This window comes from Podarcis erhardii (assembly GCF_964252035.2).
Source record: "Podarcis erhardii genome assembly, chromosome: 1".
NCBI classification, from domain to species: domain Eukaryota; kingdom Metazoa; phylum Chordata; class Lepidosauria; order Squamata; family Lacertidae; genus Podarcis; species Podarcis erhardii.
Genome location: NC_138497.1, coordinates 45,356,853 through 45,376,695, shown reverse-complemented (window position 1 = coordinate 45,376,695; position 19,843 = coordinate 45,356,853). Strand labels below are relative to the sequence as shown.

The 19,843-nt window shown below is 43.8% G+C and overlaps 1 protein-coding gene across 1 annotated transcript in view; it reads left to right on the top strand.

Moving 5' to 3' along the window:
* The first annotated feature begins 9,697 nt into the window (after nucleotides 1-9,697).
* The window catches only part of PLA2G4E (phospholipase A2 group IVE), a 47,412-nt gene continuing 37,266 nt past the window's right edge, over nucleotides 9,698-19,843 (top strand). Inside the window, exons 1-2 of the mRNA XM_081860065.1 lie at nucleotides 9,698-9,804; nucleotides 10,140-10,172. Of these exons, the coding sequence (XP_081716191.1) occupies nucleotides 9,778-9,804; nucleotides 10,140-10,172 (60 nt within the window). The 5' untranslated portion in view covers nucleotides 9,698-9,777. The remainder of the gene's footprint in view (nucleotides 9,805-10,139; nucleotides 10,173-19,843) is intronic.

Here is a 19,843-nt window from a genome sequence, read left to right as displayed (position 1 = left end):
AAAGAGAGGGGGTCTGGGCCAGATGGCGAATGGGTGGGGCTCCTTGCTCAAGCTCTTTTGTCTTAAAAAGACAAAAGTCAGAATTTAAAGTGAAGTGTGTGTAATGTCGCCTAGAGGTAAAGTTGCAGGCTAGAAAGGAAAAAAAAGGGCAAAGCACAGTGTTTGAATCCAAGACTGTAGCTATGGGAGAAGCAAGACCCTTTTTGGGGTGTTAATTCTGTGAATCCCTCCATTGCAGGCTCAGGTTTTATATGTGTGTAAATAAACCATATATCTTAAAGACACCACTGTCTCTTCTGTGCCTCATTCCCAAAAGGAAACACGAACTCTGGGTAAGTGTTTGGAACCCCTGAAATCTTGCACAGCTCAGAGATCGGGGTGACATGCAACCATATATATATATTAAAGTATTATGTTTACAAAGCTGTAATTCAAATAAGTCATATAAACTTGTAACAAAGAAAAGAAATACAAGAATGGGACACTCCCCCCCGATAATTTCCTCATCTATTATCATGATCACCAACAAAGATTACAACAAATAAAAAAGGATCATCAGCACAATCTTAGCTTCAATATGCACAGCTACCTGGAGACCTGTGTTAATTCTCTTTCCACAGAATAAGATAAGATGACCCTTAAGGCTGGCCTTGGGCCTCACTGTCTGTGTGATGCCTAAGACCACTAGACATATAACCCCCAAAGGATCATGCATTTTGAACAGCTATACGACTGGGAGAAATCAGGAGATGGGGGAGAAGCCACCAACTTCATATTACAAAGCCAGGATGCATTCTCACCAAAAACACACATTTTCTTTTGTTGGTTGACCTCAACCGTTGGCGGGTGGTGGTGACATGGCATTCAGCTAACCCCTGGTTGGTTGTGTCACTGCTGCTTACTGAGGATGGCATGGTGCAAACACATCAGTGGAGCCAATTTGGTGCTCCCATTGGTGCATTGGCTGCCGTGCCACCCCTTGCCCCTCTCCTCTGGCACTGTGGTCTAAACCACTGAGCCCCTTTTGCTTGCTGATTAGAAGGTGAGAGGTTTGAATCCCCATGACAGGGTGAGCTCCTGTTCCTCTGTCCCAGCTCCTGCCAACCTAGCAGTTTGAAAGCACACCAGTGCAAGTAGATAAATAGGTACCATTGTGGCGGAAAGGTAAACAGCATTTCTGGGCACTCTGGTTTCTGCCATGGTGTTCCATTGTGCCAGAAGCGGTTTAGTCATGCTGGTCACATGACCCAGAAAGCTGTCTGTGGACAGATGCCAGCTCCCTCAGCCTGAAAGCGAGATGAGCGCCGCAACCCCATAGTCACCTTTGACTGGACTTAACCATCCAGGTGTCCTTTACCTTTTTTTTTTAACCTTAGCTAGTAAGCAGCAGCAACATGCCTGGAGGTAAGGTGAGCACTGCGGCTGCCCCACCATGCCACCTGCTATTGGTCATTCCTGTATTATCATTTCAGGTGAAAAACAATACGGAATATACCACATGGCAAATGGTGTAGGTGTTGGCTTGCAAATCCAGGACCAATGGCCACCATCACATTGTTCAGCTTCCCAGTTGGGACAGGCAACACACCTTTTATTCAATGTTGCCTTGTTAATTAGACATCTGATTGCTTTTGCGCTGTCCGTTTGCAGTTTCTGTCACACATATTTTGGATCAGCCCCTGTCTACTTGCCGTGGTAGTAAACAATAGCTTATTTTTCAGTTAATCTCTAAAAATAATTTCAGCAGTCTCTTGGCCACCACCCCATGAATTTTGAGGGTGGTGAAGTGCAGGCAGGATCAGGGTCACATGTAAACCCATCCAAGGGTTGTGCTTGTTCTCATGTTGATTTCTCATTCAGCTGGACTAGTGAGGTCAGCACATATAGCACAGCAACTCTTTATAGTATGAGTAACAGTGGTGTACGCTGTTTCTCCTACCTTCTCCACTAGATACTGCTCCTGCACTTCCCATGCAATGCTATTGATAACAGAGCCTCTGATAGTGTCTTGTCTAGTGATGGGAGATAATTTCAATTCAGGTCATATATAAAGGTGAATTTATCAAATTCACACTTTCCAAAACAGTATGAGAACCAAAACACAGCTATCGTTTGAATTTTGCACTTCTCTGAATTTTAGGGTGCATTTCTGCAACTAAAGAATGTTTACAAACATGCACATATTAGGGGACATTGCTTGCAAAAATGTGGTGTCAAAGCTGCATGAACATGTGCATTAGGAGAAATTCACACTAAAACACAGAGATTTTCATGAAGTTTGTTTGTTTTTAATCACAAATTGCTGCAGAAAGGTGGGGAACTGAATTTAAAATTGGATAAATGAGAAGTTGAGAGAACTGAAATTAACAGAACGGCCCATCACTAGCCTTGACTGTTCCCAGTGGCGTAGCGTGGGGGGTGCCAGGGGTGCCGGCCGCACCGGGCGCAACTTGGGCAGGGGCGCACTCGCACTAGCAGCTCTCTGCCCCTACTAAAATCCACTGGTTAGGGAGCCCGCGCTCGCTCGGCTTGGCGAGGAGGTCGCAGAAGGGGGAGAGCAAAGCCTTCTGCCGCTGGCAAAAAAAGGAGAGGAAGCCGGGCAGGCGGGCGGGCTGGCTGGCTCGCGGGGGTCTGGCTGCGCCTGCTGCTGCCGTTGCCGCTGCTGCCGGGCTTTGACAGCTTGGCGAAGCGGAGGGAGAGGTAATTGCGTCTCTCTTTCCACTGGCCGCCTGGGTAGTGAGCCGAGCGGAGCAGGGAGTCTGGCGAGGGGGCGGGAAGAGACTTTCCCCCCTTTTTCCCACCTCGCCTGGTCAAAAAGGAGAGCGGAGTCTCCTCAGGGTGCCCTCAGGCAGGGCAGGGCAAGGCAAGCAGAGCGAGGAGGAGAGAGAGGGGAAGGGGGGGGGAGCAGCCAGGAAACGACGCGGTGTGGAGGGGGAATCAATTAAGGAGAGAAGCCTCGCTGCTGCTGCTGCTTGGGAGAGTAAATTACTGTACTTGCCTTGCCCCGGGTTAGGGGGCGCAAATTATTTGCCTTGCCCCGGGTTGGGGGGCGCAAATTACTTGCCTTGCCCCGGGTGCTGATAACCCACGCTACGCCGCTGACTGTTCCTACTGTGCTGTGTTTTAGCTCTCCATCCAAAGGACATCCTTGATGTATCTGAAGTGTGCTCTCACGTGCCTTTTCACGGCTGATTCACACTCGCATATCTCCCACATGCTGTAGCGGAGATACTATGTTTGATTCACCAAGGCTGTCAGCAGCCGGAGTCATGCATAGATCAGCAATAAAAGAAAGCACTGAATGTCAATGAAGTTAGCTCTTTATTCAAGGCTTTCTACTCAACATGGGATACGACCAAGCCAAAGTTCTCATAAAACAACGTGTAGTAGACACTGAGCGCCAATTGGATCTATCCTGGACTCCAACTTTTATTGCCAATGAATCCTCCAGGTACTCTGCCTACCCTATGGCATATCTAGCTAAACTTGAAGTCCCTAAGCACTGGAGGGCCTTTACCTTGGCTCTATGTCATGCCCTCCCCTCGGCTGTCCTTGGTCGATACAGGAAGATTGCTTACCCGGAAAGACAATGCCCTGGGACTTTGGTCAAATAGAAACAACAGAGCATGTGCTTCTATAGTGCCTGTATTACAGAGACATTCATACTAGCTTCATCTTACCATTACTGCATAAGTACCCAGGGTTCTTGAAGCTACCAACATGGTCTGCGCAGACTTGATTTCCAGCGCCACGGAAGCAAGTCCCTGCACCGTGCTGTGTTGGTTTAGTGCATCACGTGGGAACTCACCAAGCAGGCGGCTTGGTTCAGTGGCGGCTCATGGGCCAGTTAAATGACCCCCGTAGGTTGCTTGTGGCCCGTGGGCCTTAGGTTGCCGAGCCCTGCACTAAACCCTGCTGCTGCTTCTGACACCACAAAGCCTGTTGCCTTTTCAGTTTCTTCCCCCTCTTCCTCCCAGTCTGCTCCCTCTGACCATAGATCGTTGTCCCACCACCAAACCCCTGGCTCTGAGCTGCCCTCCCTTGGGGGTTCCCCAGCTTTGGCCTTCTTCCACTCCTCTGTATCCAGCCAGTCCATGACAAAGGAAGAAGCTTTCCCACTTGCCCCTCTTATAAGGAGGAGCTGCTGTTCGAGGATTTACTATAGCTTCCTGACATTTGCAGGGAGGGTGCATGGGAACTGACCTTTGCCTTAGGCAGAAGGAATCAAGTATTTGGCTTTCAGTTGTTGGTTTGATAAGATAAGAGTATTTTCCCCTTAAACTTCTTACAATTTAATTTTTTTGCCTGGCATTTTGTATCTGTGTTAAGCTTTGTGGGTCCTTTTTGCCAGAAGGTGGGCATAGGAACAAACTGCAGTTGTACCTCGGGTTACAGACGCTTCAGGTTACAGACTCCGCTAACTCCGAAATAGTGCTTCAGGTTAAGAACTTTGCTTCAGGATGAGAACAGAAATTGTGTGGTGGTGGTGCAGCGGCAGCGGGAGGCCCCCATTAGCTAAAGTGGTGCTTCAGGTTAAGAACAGTTTCAGGTTAAGAACGGACCTCCAGAATGAATTAAGTTCTTAACCTGAGGTACCACTGTATAGTACACAGCCTTACCATATATTTAAACCATATGGTTTCTCCCAAATAATCCTGGGAATCCTGGGGAACTGAGTTAGTTATGGGTGCTGGGAGGTGTACCTGTTAGGGTTAAACTATTGTTCCCAGGATTCCTTGGGGGAAGCCACATGGTTTAAATATGTGTTAAATGTATGTTGCAAATGTGTCCTAATTGAGCAACTGGTTGCATTTGTGAATGAGCCATAACAAACTTAACACAACAGGTAAAACAGTCACATCACGTAACCCACAGTGCTTTTCAGTTAAGTCAGTACACACTTTCAGGTACAGTCATCAAGCACTGAGTAATAAAATGATGTACATGCACATGTAAGAAACTGAATGTAAAATGGAAATGGTCATCCTAGTTTTGCTGCCCTATTCAAGAATGGCAAAATCTGTGTGTGTGTGTGTGTGCTTCAGATTTTTTGGGGAAGAGTCAGTGCATGTGTGTGTGCAACACACACACACTTACCTTACCTTTAATATATTTTTTTAAATAAAAAAATAGTCCTCCCCCCATTAAAAATGCCTTTTCTTTTTTCTCCCTCTTATGCTAGGTGTATGTGTGGCGCTGTCACCATTGTTTTGCCCTCAAAAGGTGATAGCAGTAGCATTTTATTGAGCCCCCCACCCCAGTCTATTCCCCCCCCAAACTAAACAGGTGTAGATCCTCTAGCTATGGATGGACAGAGCAAGATAATTACATCCTATTTCAATTTTGGTGATGTTCAGTCATAGGTCCATCCAATTTCATTTTGTGCAGACTTTTTGTTTTGGTAATGCAACCTACCTGCCCCCCACCAATTTAAATTATACACATTTTATAGGAATCTACACTTTGGTCATACCACACCTGAAGTGCAACTACTGATGCTACTAGCAACAGTACAGTGGTACCTCGGGTTAAGAACTTAATTCGTTCTGGAGGTCCGTTCTTAACCTGAAACTGTTCTTAACCTGAGGTACCACTTTAGCTAATGGGGCCTCCCTCTGCTGCCGTGCCACCGCCGTGCGATTTCTGTTCTCATTCTGAAGCAAAGTTCTTAACCCAAGGTACTATTTCTGGGTTAGCGGAGTCTGTAACCTGAAGCGTCTGTAACCTGAAGCATCTGTAACCCGAGGTACCACTGTAACAATATTTTTTTAAAGGCATGTTTTTGCTTTGTGTCTTTAAAACCAGACAGGGCTATATTTCAGTCTTTATAATCTTTGGTCCATTTTTTTTTTTAAAGCAGCCTGGCTTCTGATTGCTATGTTATAGAGTCTCACTCCCTTAAATTGTCCTCTGCAATACTTTCTTTACCACTGTAGGGCGATTATGCTGGATTGCTTTCATGCTTCAGAATATACCAGAATCACTTACTAGCTTTTGGCATTTATTGTGCTAGTTTAACTATATATGATAACAAATCTAAGATCCAACTCTTTGCTAAAGACCACAGGCAATGTAGTTTCCTCCTCAAAGACCTACAGTTCCTACTACCATTAGGGGGATACGGGTGGCACTGTGGTCTAAACCACAGAGGCTCTTGGGCTTGTCAATCAGAAGGTCAGCGGTTTGAATCCATGCAATGGGGTGAGCTCCCATTGCTCTGTCCCAGCTCCTGCCAACCTAGCAGTTCGAAAGCATACCAGCATGAGTAGATAAATAGTTACCACTGCGGCACAAAGGTAGATGGCATTTCCATGCGCTCTGGTTTCTGTCACTGTGTTTCCATTGAGCCAGAAGCAGTTTAGTCATGCTGGCCACATAACCTGGAAAGCTGTCTATAGGCAAACACTGGCTCCCTTGGCCTGAAGCAAGATGACCGCCACAACCCCATTTGACTGGATGTAACCATCCAGGGGTCCTTTACCTTTCCCCTTACTACCATTATAACAAACTACTGTTCCCAAAATTATTTGGGAGGAAGTTCTGTACTTTAACTGTGCACGTGGATGTCTTACTTGGGCGAAAGAGACCTTTAGTCAGGGAAGGAAAAGTACAGGCTCAGCAGCACCCACAGTGCTCGAGCATCTATGAATAAACATGTTGGATTGCAATCCATGTGAGCCAGATAGTTGATAGCTACACTAATGCATATTGTATTTTACCAGTTTAACTGTCATGGCTTCCTCCAGATAATGCTGAGAGCTGTGGCTTGGTGGTGGTGAGCTGTGAGCTGTGGCTTGGTGGTGATGGTATTGAGAATTCTCTAGCCCTAGTCATGCCTTATTCTCAGCTAGAGCATATCTTTGTTGACCGTGGAGCAGATCTGTGCTCCAGGTCTTCTTTCTGCAACAACTACATGCCATGTGTGGTTGTCAGCAGTGGTATTTGAACTCCTGAGCACTACTCACAGGTAGGCCTTCTACATGCCTGAGAAGTGAGGTTGCATGGGTATCCTGATAACACAGAACCTCTACATGTGAGTAGGTTCCCGTGCATTTGCATTTTTCCACAGACAACTATGCACAACATACAGCTATTTCTGAAAGAAGTCCCAATGGGGTCTTTGGGACCCACAATGCCTCACTGTAAGGAAGAGCCTCTTCCCCGCAGTGACACATGGGACAAGGGCTCCACATGACAAAAGCAGCAGCTTCTGTGAAGATGTAGCCATGGTGACATGTGGCTGATAGGGATCAACAAACTGACACCTCTCCCAATCTGCCATCTGAGCCATGAAGCTCATTGTGGCTCATAGTAAGGCCAGCCTTGCCTGTACCAACCAGGAACTGGTTCTTCCTTGTGAAGGGCAAGCTAACCCTGCCTTATTATCTAATTTGATAGTTTCCTGGCTCTTACCTCTTTATCTTTGTGTACAGTAGTACCTCGGGTTACATACGCTTCAGGTTATATACGCTTCAGGTTACATACTCCGCTAACCCAGAAATATTACCTCGGATTAAGAACTTTGCTTCAGGATGAGAACAGAAATTGTGCTCTGGTGGCGGGGCAGCAGCGGGAGGCCCCATTAGCTAAAGTGGTGCTTCAGGTTAAGAACAGTTTCAGGTTAAGAACGGACCTCCGGAACGAATTAAGTACTTAACCCGAGGTACCACTGTACTTGTAAGCTTTGTGTACTTAAAAAAAATATCCAGTTTTACTTCTTTTTAGTACCAAAAATTTACAGGTTAATTTCATGCTCTGCCTCCCCCTCCCTACAATAGGTTTGAAATCTTCCCTTGCATATGGAAGTGTCTGGAAATGAGTGTTTTGGGGCACCCCTCTGGGGACCTCAGAATCTCAACACCCCCTCCAGTTATTTGAAGATCGGAATAAATTTCTCGTGCTTTGAGGCTGCTTGCTACTTAGAGCATGGTGAGATTCTTATTTGGTGGTTGATCTTATCTATAAAAAGAAACTAAAATGAAGATTCTGTATTAATAGTGGAACATTCTGGTTTAATAATGGAAAATTTCCAACTTTCCAACTTGAGACTGGTACACTATAGTCAATGGGATTTCCTTCCATGTAAGTACGTTTATTATTAGTTGCTGTGTTCAGGGAACAAATGTGCAAGGCACAGAAATTCAACTGAGTTGACAGAAATAAGACAAGTTGATACATGAGCCTAAGGTGGCCTCAAGCAATTATTTGCATATGTTTCTTTTCATGGATAAGGAAGATGTTAAGCTGCTTCTACCTGCTATGAAGTAATTCTCACTTTGAACTGTGTTGCAAAAGCTTGGTAGTGCATAAATAGAAAGAAGGAGCTATCCTTCCTGGGTAATATATCTCAGGAATAGCCAACATGGTGCCATTCAGATATTCAGACTACAACTTCCATAGCCAGCATGGCCAATGCTCAGGGATGATGGCCATACATCCTGATTTTCCTGGAATTCACTTCCAAAAATGGCGTCCTGGATTATTATTTTTTAAGAATCCAGCAAATGTCCCCAAAGGCTCAAAAATTCTTGTAGCTTTTACTGAAAAAGATCAACAACTTTTGGGTTTTCCTTTAAAAAGTTCAACAATTTTTGAGGTTTCCTAAACATGCAGGTGCTGTACTTAAGTCCCATCCTGGTATAACTGTATGATGGAGGTGCTCCTATGATATACAGTGGTACCTTGGTTTTCAAACATAATCCGTTTCCATCAGCTGGAAAAGTCCACTGGAACAAACATGACAATCATTTTATACCTGGAGGGGAATGATGTTCCCTGGTTCATCATGGTGCTATTATATGGTTTCCTGCAATATGAACGTTTTTGTAGACCGGACTGTTGTGCCACAAGCTGGACACCATTCAGAACAAGATAAGTGATTCTAGAGCTGTATTAATTTCAGCTGACTAGATCTATGTACATGTTGGCTAAATGCTTACTGATATTTTATACCCACTCTTCAACCCAAAAGGCCTCATATTTTGGCCATTAAGACTTTTGGCAAGCTTTGAATCTCTGTAGTGGGGAAGTAGATGATTGTGTTGCCCAACTCCAAGCCTTGTCTATGTCCTCATCACATTCTCATCAACACCCCCAAATATGGGAGTATTCTCTTTATCAATGTTCTATAAAATCTTTATTGGTTAAGTCTTGTTATGAAGATTAAGGGCTACGTCAGTCAAACACCTGCATTTTTCAGTGGAGGAAGATCATAGAGTGGCCATCAACTGCTATCTAACCAACAATCTTTCTTCTTTGCCTTTACTTAAATAATTTTCCAAACATTTATTTACACATTTAAGGGTTCCCCATTCTCCAGGTGCTGAGAAGTCCAGGGGAAAAGATACAGGGATACGACCACCATCTTTGTACTGGGTTCCCACAAAGTGGTCCTTCACCTCAAGCTGCTTCATCTCCAGGTAGTTCACATAGCTTCATTTAAACAGCGTAACTTTCCTAGACTTTGAGAGCTCATTACTCAGGCTGAATAGTTAAATGGATGTTCTCATCAACCAAGTTGTATGGCCACAATGACCTATAGCCACTTAAGTCACCTCCACCACAACACGGGGACCTTCAGCATCAATTAACTCAAATGACTGGCTTCAAGATACTGAAGGAAATAGGGAGGGAGCTATTTTCATTCCTTGGAATTCAGAAAGGGGTGGGGTCATGAGTCACCTGCTCATCTACTTCACCCAGGAGGCACCGTCAGCTGTGAACTTTATCACTCAAGCACCACTTCGAGCAACTGGATCATATGCAGCAGATACCACGATGGGGGCTAATTCAAGTTCACCTGAGGTAAGAAAACTTTGTAAATCAAGCCAAACAGCCTGGCTTGTAGGAAGCCCGTTCTGAAGCTCGTTATGCGTACTTTCAAATGTAGGTAGAACATGTTTGAGCAACTTGACAAATCCACAGGTGCTGTACTTGATTGAAAGAGTTGCCTTTCATCTCTGCCCTTTGGGTTTGATTCCCTTTGGTACATATAGCCTGAGAGCGACTGAGACACCTTACAAAACAATTAAACAAACCACTCTGGTAGGAGAGCTGTGAAGTATTTATGCATGTAGGTGGAACTTGTAACAACACCGAGTGGCTATTTTTAATCTATTTTTCTTTCTTTCTTTCTTTAGGGCTTAGCAAATAATCGAAATTTGGCAAGACCGGTATGTATGAAATGGGGTAAACACCTTCAGAACATAAGTTTGTTATGATGTGTGTCAGGGGAGTGGATGTTAGGATGAAAACGTGCCATAATTTCAATCGCAAATACACTGTAAACATGGATAAATGCTGATTGTTGTGGTGGTTCACCAGATCTTATAATTTTCATCATCCTGTACCAGCACACTCAGATTCTTACTTTGTTCTTGGGAACTGTTCCATTTTCAAAATGTCTCTCATTACAGATATATTCCTCCTCCTTTTTGTTCCTTTCTCAATTTGATTCATGGAAATATGATTGTATGTTAGTCTACACAATGTTTTCTGTTTAGGGGCATTCAGGATTTATCCTGAGAATATTAGATTAAAAAAAATTCGGAGCTCTAAGGATGCCAGATAGTTTGTCTCAAATGAGAGCAGCTTTTCATTCAGCGGGTTTTACACATGAAAAGCAGGCTATAGTGCGACTGTAAAAATTATATGGAAAAGGCCTTTCAGAAGCTTATCTTTTTATATTGGGAGATGTACTGAATCTCCCCCCAATAATCCTCCCCAGTGCTGTATCAAAGTTGCAAGAATAAAATCAATAAAGAATTGCAATAATAGCAATAAAGAATAGCAATATGGGATACATTAATTGGGGTGTTACTTCCTATTATTTCTTTGAACAGGTATGTTTTTGTACTGATGAATGGCTACCAGTGTTGAAAATAACTGAGCTACCCCTCTTTCTCTGAGAATTGGGAGATGCTCTAATAGTGGTGGCTAATCTTTGGTCCTCAGTGCTTTTTTTCTAGAGGCTGTTACAGTAAGTGCCACACTTTTTAACAACAAAAAAAGAGGTGCCAGTATTGTGTACCCTTGAGTACCCCCTGAAAAAAAAGCACTGAGTCCTCCAGATATTGGACTCCAGGTCCCATCATCCCCAGCCAGCATGGTTAATGGTGATGTGAGTTGTAGTCCAGCAATATCTAGAAGGCTGCAGGTTCTCCATCCCTGTATCAGAGACTCAAGAGTGTGATGATAATGCCTTGTGTAGGTTGCAGCACACCTGCTTTAGATATTACAGTGAAGATGGACAAAATTCATAATTATTTGTGTGCCCAGCCGCAGAGTCCCCCACCCGGCGTGCCTAACTACTGAGTGGGAAATGAATGGACACGACAACTGTCTGGGATTTAAAATGGCTTCAACTTTATTGATTTCAGATGTAGGAAGCCTTGGCATAGGTATTGGGCACATATCCCTCTCAGCCCCACCCCTGCTGGGGGGCTGAGGCATGACAGGGTCTATTCGGGGGTAAATCCATCACAAAATGCAGGTTTATGCAGATGGCTTCCAAATGCCGAGGGAAGCTCTATGGCCCGCTAGCCCTACTAAGTGGTTCTTGGGACAGAGACTCTCCACCAGACCCTTCTAACAGGGTACCCTGTTATCACTGCCACAGAGAACAGGGGCTGGGTGAGTCACCATTTCACCCCACACGAATTGGATGAAAGACTATAGGATTCCACCCAAGGCCTAAACCGCCAAAGTTGTGACTAGTGCTAAGGGGAAGGTGAAACCTGCAAAGCAGGGAAAATTCATTCCTGGCTCCGAATACAGCATCTGTCAAAAGACCACAGCAAAGCCCTCCTAGCTGAAAAGGAAATGTTAGAGCAGTAATAAACTATTAATGAAAGGGTGGGTGATGCTCCTGGCTGATTGGATGCTGTGCTGAGGGGTTGGCCAGGCAAATAGATGGAGGATGGAGTCCCCTCCCCCCCCCAGGGCCAGGGCAGATTGGCCCCTTTGAATGGATGGGTTTGGCAGGAACCCGTCAGCATCTGCTGTAGCTGAGGGGGACAGGGAAAAACAGCTAAGGTAGCATGGCGTGTCTGGGGGAAAAGGAGGCACTGCGTCAGGCCACAACCGCCATGCACTGGGAGGACGGTAAGCGGCCATTCTGTACCACTTCTGTTTGCCTGAACAGCTGATGTAAATCCCTAATGATTCTGGCCATATTGAAGTCCTCTGTAGCAGTGGAAATATCACAGTATTCAGCAAGAATGGGATTATTACTGATATGAGGCCTATTGTGTTCTCCTCTGCCCTCCCATGACCATCCCACAAGGGGGAGAACAGGCATGAGTTGGTGGACGTGCCTCCCTGGACAGCATCATTCTTGCCTCCCCAAGTATTGGGGGCTGAACATCTCCACTGGTCAACCTGCTTTACTCAGAAAGGGTCCCCATGTGATTTAGAACCCAATTATAAAAGAGGGGCTGCAAAAATAGCAATGGAGACTTGTGAGAGTATTGGGGGTCAGTAGGCTCATAACTGCTTTCCCCCTTGTATGATTGTAATCATAGGGGGCAGGGGGATTGACAGAAAGTACACCATAATGGAACATCTTGGCTTATACAGATTGCCAAATTAATATTAAGGGTGTTCACAGACCCCAAGATTCACCATGTATTTCTTTCGGGTTTTTTTTTTTTTAAATCCAATCAATTTCTGAGTTGCTTTGAGCTCTCTCAGTTTTGATCTGTGTTTCGGTTTTCAAGCTGATTTGTACAAAACGAAGTTCTGTGATTCTCCATTCACTATAATGGGGAATCTAAAAACAGCTATAAATTTTCCTTCTTTTGGTAAAAGTGGATGAAATTTACTGGCACAGAGTGCATTAATCCAGCAAAATTGCAGACAGATAGGTTCTGTGACTTTTTGTGGGGAAAGTAAAAGATTACTTTCTCCCATCATGTCTTATGGGGGGGGGGGAGCAGATAGTGGTCTCTTTCCTACTTCATAGCTAATAGGAGGATGCTGAGCAGTGTGCATTCTTGCTTGTACATTTGTTTAAACTTTGCATCTTCACACCAGCCCTTTTCTGGTGGTTATTTATGTCCTTCAATAAGCCTTACATGCCTAGACCTTTGCAGGCCTCTGATATGCATTTTAGTGTGAGGCTGTTGAGAATGCTGCCTGCAGAGTTCTGAAGAACTTTGAGTTTGTTCGTTTGTTTATTAATGTAGAACATGGGTAGGCAAACTAAGGCCTGAGGGCCGGATCTGGCCCAATCGCCTTCTCAATCCACCCCGCGGATGGTCCGGGAATCAGCATGTTTTTACATGAGTAGAATGTGTCCTTTTATTTCAAATGCATCTCTGGGTTATTTGTGGGGCATAGGAATTCATTCATTTCCCCCCTTCAAATTATAGTCCGCCCCCCCACAAGGTCTGAGGGACAGTGGGCTGGCCCCCTGCTGAAAAAGTTTGCTGATCCCTGATGTAGAACGTAGATTTTTCTAAAATTAAATTAAACTTTTAAAAATATCCTCTGCTGCTGTGCTTTAAAAACAAACCAACAAATCCAGAGCTCTACAGTGCTCTGTAGGCAACATTTTGGACAGCCTCACTCTGGAATAGCTCATGACCTCAGAGAAACATAGCAATTTATAGGGACACATAGATACAAGGTAAGAAAAATTTCAGAAACAAGGTGTCATGAGACTTTGTTTGGTCCCAATGTAGGAGGGCTGTTGACACCACGCTTCCACCCCAATCCCCCCAATTTGTTTTATTTAACACCCACACAGAACCGATGCACACCCCTAACTAATATCATAATATAGTAGTAATATTTCGGTTTCCTTGGGATCAGCCTGCTTCATATATGAATGTTTCCTAGGAGATGGAACTGAAATAGGCTTTTGGTAAGGGTAGAAAAATATTGAATCCAATCCAGTCTAAGCCTACTCCGCATTAGATGCCAGATCCACATGCAAACTCCTCAAGATGTTCTGTGATGTTCTCAAAGCTGCAAGGTGCTCACTTAGAGGTACCCTGAGTGCCTTCCATCAGCTTCAGCTGGTGGCCCAGCTATGTCCCTATCTGGACAGGGATAGCCTAACTCAGGCATTGGCAAACTCGGCCCTCCAGATGTTTCGGGACTGGAGAGTGGAGAACTGCAGGTTTCTCACCGCTGCTTTGTGCAAAGGATGCCTCTATGTGAATCTTGCCTAGCTGCAAGTCTAACCATGGCACTTCAAATTCTGAAGATGCTGGAATGGGCCTTCCAAATTAAACAATTGTAATCTCCATTCATACCAATGTTTTCAGCATGCAGGGCCTCACTGGTAGATCTTAAAAGCCTTGTGGGATCACACAGGGGAAGACATTGCCTAAGGTAACTCAGGGATTCAACCATGTTGGGCTTTAAAGGTCCAATTCAGTCTCTTGTAGCGAGCCTGCAAATCACCTGATTTGTGTTCTTTGCAGACTTCAGAATGTTTACTGGGCATCTACAGCATTGCTATAAATATCTGATAGATTGCATTTGCTTGATGTTTCACAAGTTGTGCAGGCCTACCATAAACTGAGGAAGACATAATGTATGGTTTTGTGGGCTTGTTTCTTCCTGGTGTACCAATTTGCACAGAGATTGAAGCATGTTACTTTAAATTAAATATGGTATCAAGGCACAATTAAGTGTTGTGGGGGGAGGAGTGCTTTTGGATAAATTCAATATTAAACTAAACAAGAAGGTTTAGTTTTAAGACCATTTGTTGGATTGTCTATATCGCTTTGGAGTGGCTGGAAAATAAACCAAGCTGCTTCTTAAAAAACTGAGAATGACTTAGAATTTGAATTAGCTCAAATCAAATCCAAAGAAATTTTCTGGGGGTCCTGCTGCCCACCTTTTGTTGTTGTTGTTGTTGTGGTGGTGGTGGTGAACGTTATGAGTTCCCAAATGACAAAATTCTGAGCTTCAGAATCTTACTTATGTGCTGTTTTATTTTTTGATTATAACCAGAAATAGGTGTCTGGTTATAATTGAGGGCTGTTGTACGGCTAGGGTTTTATAAGAATGACTAGTGTTTCCGGCTTCCCAAAAGCCTTGGGAAAAGAACTTCAGGACTCTCTCTCTCTCTCTCTCTCTCTCTCTCTCTCTCTCTCTCTCTCTCATAACTTTTCATGTTGGGTGGGATTGATGGGAGTTGTAGACCAAAACATCTGGAGGGCACCTGGTTAAAGTAATGCAAGCCTGTGTAGTAAGTGCAAATGATACCACTGCCTATTCCTCAGCAAAGTTACAACTGACACAAAGTGTTGTGTACATGTTATGTATGGCTGCTGGGAGGCTGTAAACAGTGAGGTCAAAGGAAAATGAAATGCAGAAGGCATAGATGGTGATGATTAAGTTATTAGCAGTGGTAATTCACAGTTAACAATGGCAATTCAACAAGAGGCTTGAACAGTTTGTTTAAAAATTCTTCTTATTATTTTTACTCTTATTCTTAATCTAATTCTACAATGCTGCTGTTGTCGTTTTTGTTGATGATGATTGGCTGTGTTATCACCAACAACTGTTTTCTGAATGGCCATTGTTAGTAATGCAATTTATCATCATACAGTCATACCTTGGGTTACAGACGCTTCAGGTTGCGTTTTTTTGGGTTATGGACCACCGAAACCCGGAAGTACAGGAAGGGGTTACGCGCAGAAGCGTTGAATCGCAACCCACGCGTGCGCAGATGCGTCGCTGCAGGTAGCGAACGCTGTGGGTTGCAAACGTGTATCCTGTATGAATCACGTTCGCAAGCTGAGTGTCCACTGTACTTAATTTTCCTCTGACCTCACTTTTTACACCCCTCCTCTCTAAACCATGTCTCTCTCTCTGTGTGTGTATACACACCTGAAACTCTGATTAACTGGGCTCTAGACTACAAAAGATAAGATCAAAATCCTTCAGAGTACCACAAGACTCTGAGCTATATCCAATATTTCTTATCCAGTACAGCAAAAGTACTTGCACAAGCAGATAGGTGAGTTTTAATGTTGCACAACAGAGGGATTGAATGCAACACTTGCACTAGCAGGAACTCATTATGCCATGTTTCACCTTCTCTTGCACAACAATATTTTGCCAGTGGAAGAAGAATAGTGCAAAGTGACTTTAATTTAGTGCTACATTAGATAGAATCCTTCTTGTTTTTACTGAAGAGACAAATGCAGTTGCTGCTTTAGAAATGGAAGCTCTTTGAAATGATCTATTAAATTGCATTTTCAGTCTGTGTTTTCACAAGGCACGGTATATTGTGATTATAATAATTTACATTATAACAATATAAAGTGCAATGCAATCTCCTACACAGATGTTGCATGCTTCCTTTAAGCCTGGGTAAACATTATAATTCACTTTGGCTCTAGTGTTCTCTCAATGCTAATGCCTGAAGTCGTGTACAAATGAAATTGGCCACAATCCATATCTATCCCATAGCTGCTTGAGAGATACTATGGTTTGATGTGCTTTCCCTCAAGCCAGCTTCCATCCAATTTGGCAACTTAAGTCACATTCATTTTGCATTTAAATTACGGCTTGTACATTCGAGATAACCATTGCGCATGTGCATTATTTTGACTGAAGCATGCCCAGTGCTCATGTGCACTCATGTAAGCACTTCTTTGTTGGTATGAATGGCCTAAATGGGTCATCATAGTCATCTTCATTTTACTTACTTTTTTTTTTGCATATGCTGCTATCTTGCCAAGTTCAATTATAAAGTAGTTTTTAGTGATTAAACTTTGAATAACGTTTTCTGTGTGATGCTTCCAGTTTCTTTTGGACCAAATTTGTGGTTCAGTATATTTAAATAGGGATGCGGGTGGCGCTGTGGGTTAAATCACAGAGCCTAGGACTTGCCGATCAGAAGGTCAGCAGTTCGAATCCCAGTGACGGGGTGAGCTCCTGTTGCTCGGTCCCTGCTCCTGCCAACCTAGCAGTTTGAAAGCACGTCCAAGTGCAAGTAGATAAATAGGTACCGCTCCGGCGGGAAGGTAAACGGCGTTTCCGTGCGCTGCTCTGGTTCTCCAGAAGTGGCTTAGTCATGCTGGCCACATGACCCGGAAGCTGCACACCGGCTCCCTCGGCCAATAAAGCAAGATGAGCGCTGCAACCCCAGAGTCGGCCACGACTGGACCTAATGGTCAGGGGTCCCTTTACCTTTACCTTTATATTTAAATAACTAAATAAATGGTACTAAAAAACACAACTGTAGCAGCATCCTGTCCACTGTAGACCATCCAAGTCCAGGACTCCAATGCCTTGAAATTAAAACATTTATTCCTTGCAAGTTCAGTCCAATGTATTTCTGCCTGTTGTACCAGGTTGGGGGACTGCTGATGAGAAGCCTCTCATAAGCCCAGGCACGTCCAAAGTCCGTTTCGGGGGCCTAATCCGGCCCACCAGCTGGTTTAATCCAGCCCCTGTGGCAGTTTATTTCCTGGGGTAAAATCCTAAAAAACCCTCAACAACTCCTAAAAATGGCTCAAAAACTTCAATCCTAAAGAGAGCTCAACAACTTTGGTTGGCTCTTTGGTCGGCTCCCTTGGCCCTTCACTTCATCAAATCTGGCCCTCTTTGAAAAACGTTTGGACACCACTGCTTAGCCTCTTGAATAGCCTCTTGAAAGTGTCCTAATGCCATTTTCTCTTTTTAAGGAAGGGGGCTTTAGTTTGTTCCCCCCTCTCATTGCTTTGCCTTTTTTAAAATACAAAATAGTACATGAAATGGTAAAATTCCATAAAAGGGAAGTTTTTATGGCATCACAGCAATGTGCAGAGGCTGTTCAAGGGAGAAATCAGAGACTATTCATTATTATTCACAAGGACAGGGCTGGGGAACCTGTGGCCTTCCAGATGTTGCTGGACAGCAGGTCCTATCATTATTTATTATTACCTTTTTATTTATTAAATTTGTATACCGCCCTTCATCCCAAGATCTCAGGGCGGCTCACAGCATCATCCCTGACCATTGACTATGACAGCTGGGACTTGCCAGAGAAATACACAAATTTGGTTTAGGTTTAAGGATTAAAACACTATGAACACTTTCCTAGCTAAAATAAAAATAAAAAATTGAGAGTAGCCTGATTCAAAAGGTAAAGCTGATGGCTAGCTGCTGGAACTAAGTTTTGCAAATGTTCTGCTGATTCAGCAGAGCTTTCCCTTTCTCCCCAGCTCAATGCCCCGTCAAATCCCCAGAACCCCCAGAACAGTGCTTGGGGAGAGGAGAGGGGACGCTGAGGTGGTGTGTTCCGTTTCGCAGGTTGAAGCAAAATGAGAGCATGCCGCACGCCCCTGCTGCCCCCCTGCCACCAGTGCCACACCTTTCTTACCTGAAGTGCCCATGAAGCGCCAGCTTCCAATGAGAGCTCACAAGAGCTCACCCAAATCTCCTGAGATCTCATGTGTTCTGTCACCTTAGTGAATTTTACCCTCAGCTTTATGTTTGATTTATATATATATATATAAATATTTTTATTGTTTTCACATTTTCCATAACATCCATATTTTATATCTTTTTTTTTTACAACTTCAATTTAACCTTCAGACCTCCTCCTTTTCCTCCACAGGTTTCTAAAATAATTCCCAATTAACTGCATGTTATTAATATACGAATTCTTAATCAAATATGTAAAAAATAATAATCCTATAATAAACATTCACAATACAAGCTCTTCACAATTCTGCCAATAATTTTTAGTGCTTACAATGATCTTTTAAATAATTCAAATATTTACTCCATTCTTTTTCAAATACTGTATTTTTCACTCTATAGGATGCACTTTTCCCCCTCCAAAAATGAAGGGGAAATGTGTGTGTGTCCTATGGGGTGAATGCAGCCTCTCGCTCTCCAGGCTTCAGGAAGCTATCCGCAAGCCTTGGGAGCCCGCGGGAGTTCTCGCCAGGCTCCAAAGGCTTCCGGAGAGCTGCCTGGATCCCGAAGCCTGGGGCGCGCTGAGTAGAGCGCCCCGGGCTTCGGGCAGATATCCGTGCCGGGGGGGGGGTTTCTTTAACCCCCCCCCAAACCTAGGTGCACCCTATGGGCGAAAAATACGGTACTTGGATCTCCTTGGTTTCTGATCTTTCCTGTCAGTCTTGCCATTTCTGCATAGACCATTAGCTTAGTTTGCCAACCTTCTTTTGTTGGTAGTTCTTCTTGCTTCCATTTCTGGGCTAGTAATACTCTTGCTGCTGTTGTGCCATACATAAATAATTTGTCATTTCTCGGTAGCTCTTCTCCTATTATACCTAACAAAAAGGCTTCTGGTTTCTTAACAGATGTATATTTAAACATTTTAACTCATTATAGATCATTTCCCAGAACACCTTTACTTTATCACAAAACCATAACATATAGAAAAGAGTATCTTCCTTCGTTTTACATTTCCAGAAACATTTGAACTAGTTTTATACATCTTTGTCAGTTTGCTTGGTGTTAAATACCAGCGATATATCATTTTCATATGGTTTTCTTTCAACGCACAGCATGAAGTCTTCTTTAACTTTTTTCAGCTTTATGAAAGTTTCAGCTAAACTTGCACTGGTAATCCCTCACCTTTCATATTAGTAATAGTAATAGTAATAGTAATAGTCACTATTAGTAATAGTCACTGGCAAACAGTGCAACAGAACATGACAGTCATGGCTGATTCACATGGTGATTTCCAAATGGGTAGCTCTTCCCATCAGGTTGGACATGGTGTGGTAATTCGGTGATGTTGTGATGTTACCATGACTCCACAGGGTTTGAAATCCCACCATATCTTGCCTCGTCCCAGTTTCCAAACAATTCCAGCAGTGTGTTGTGAAGCACCACACTAATTCCAGCATTGTGCTGCGAAGCACTG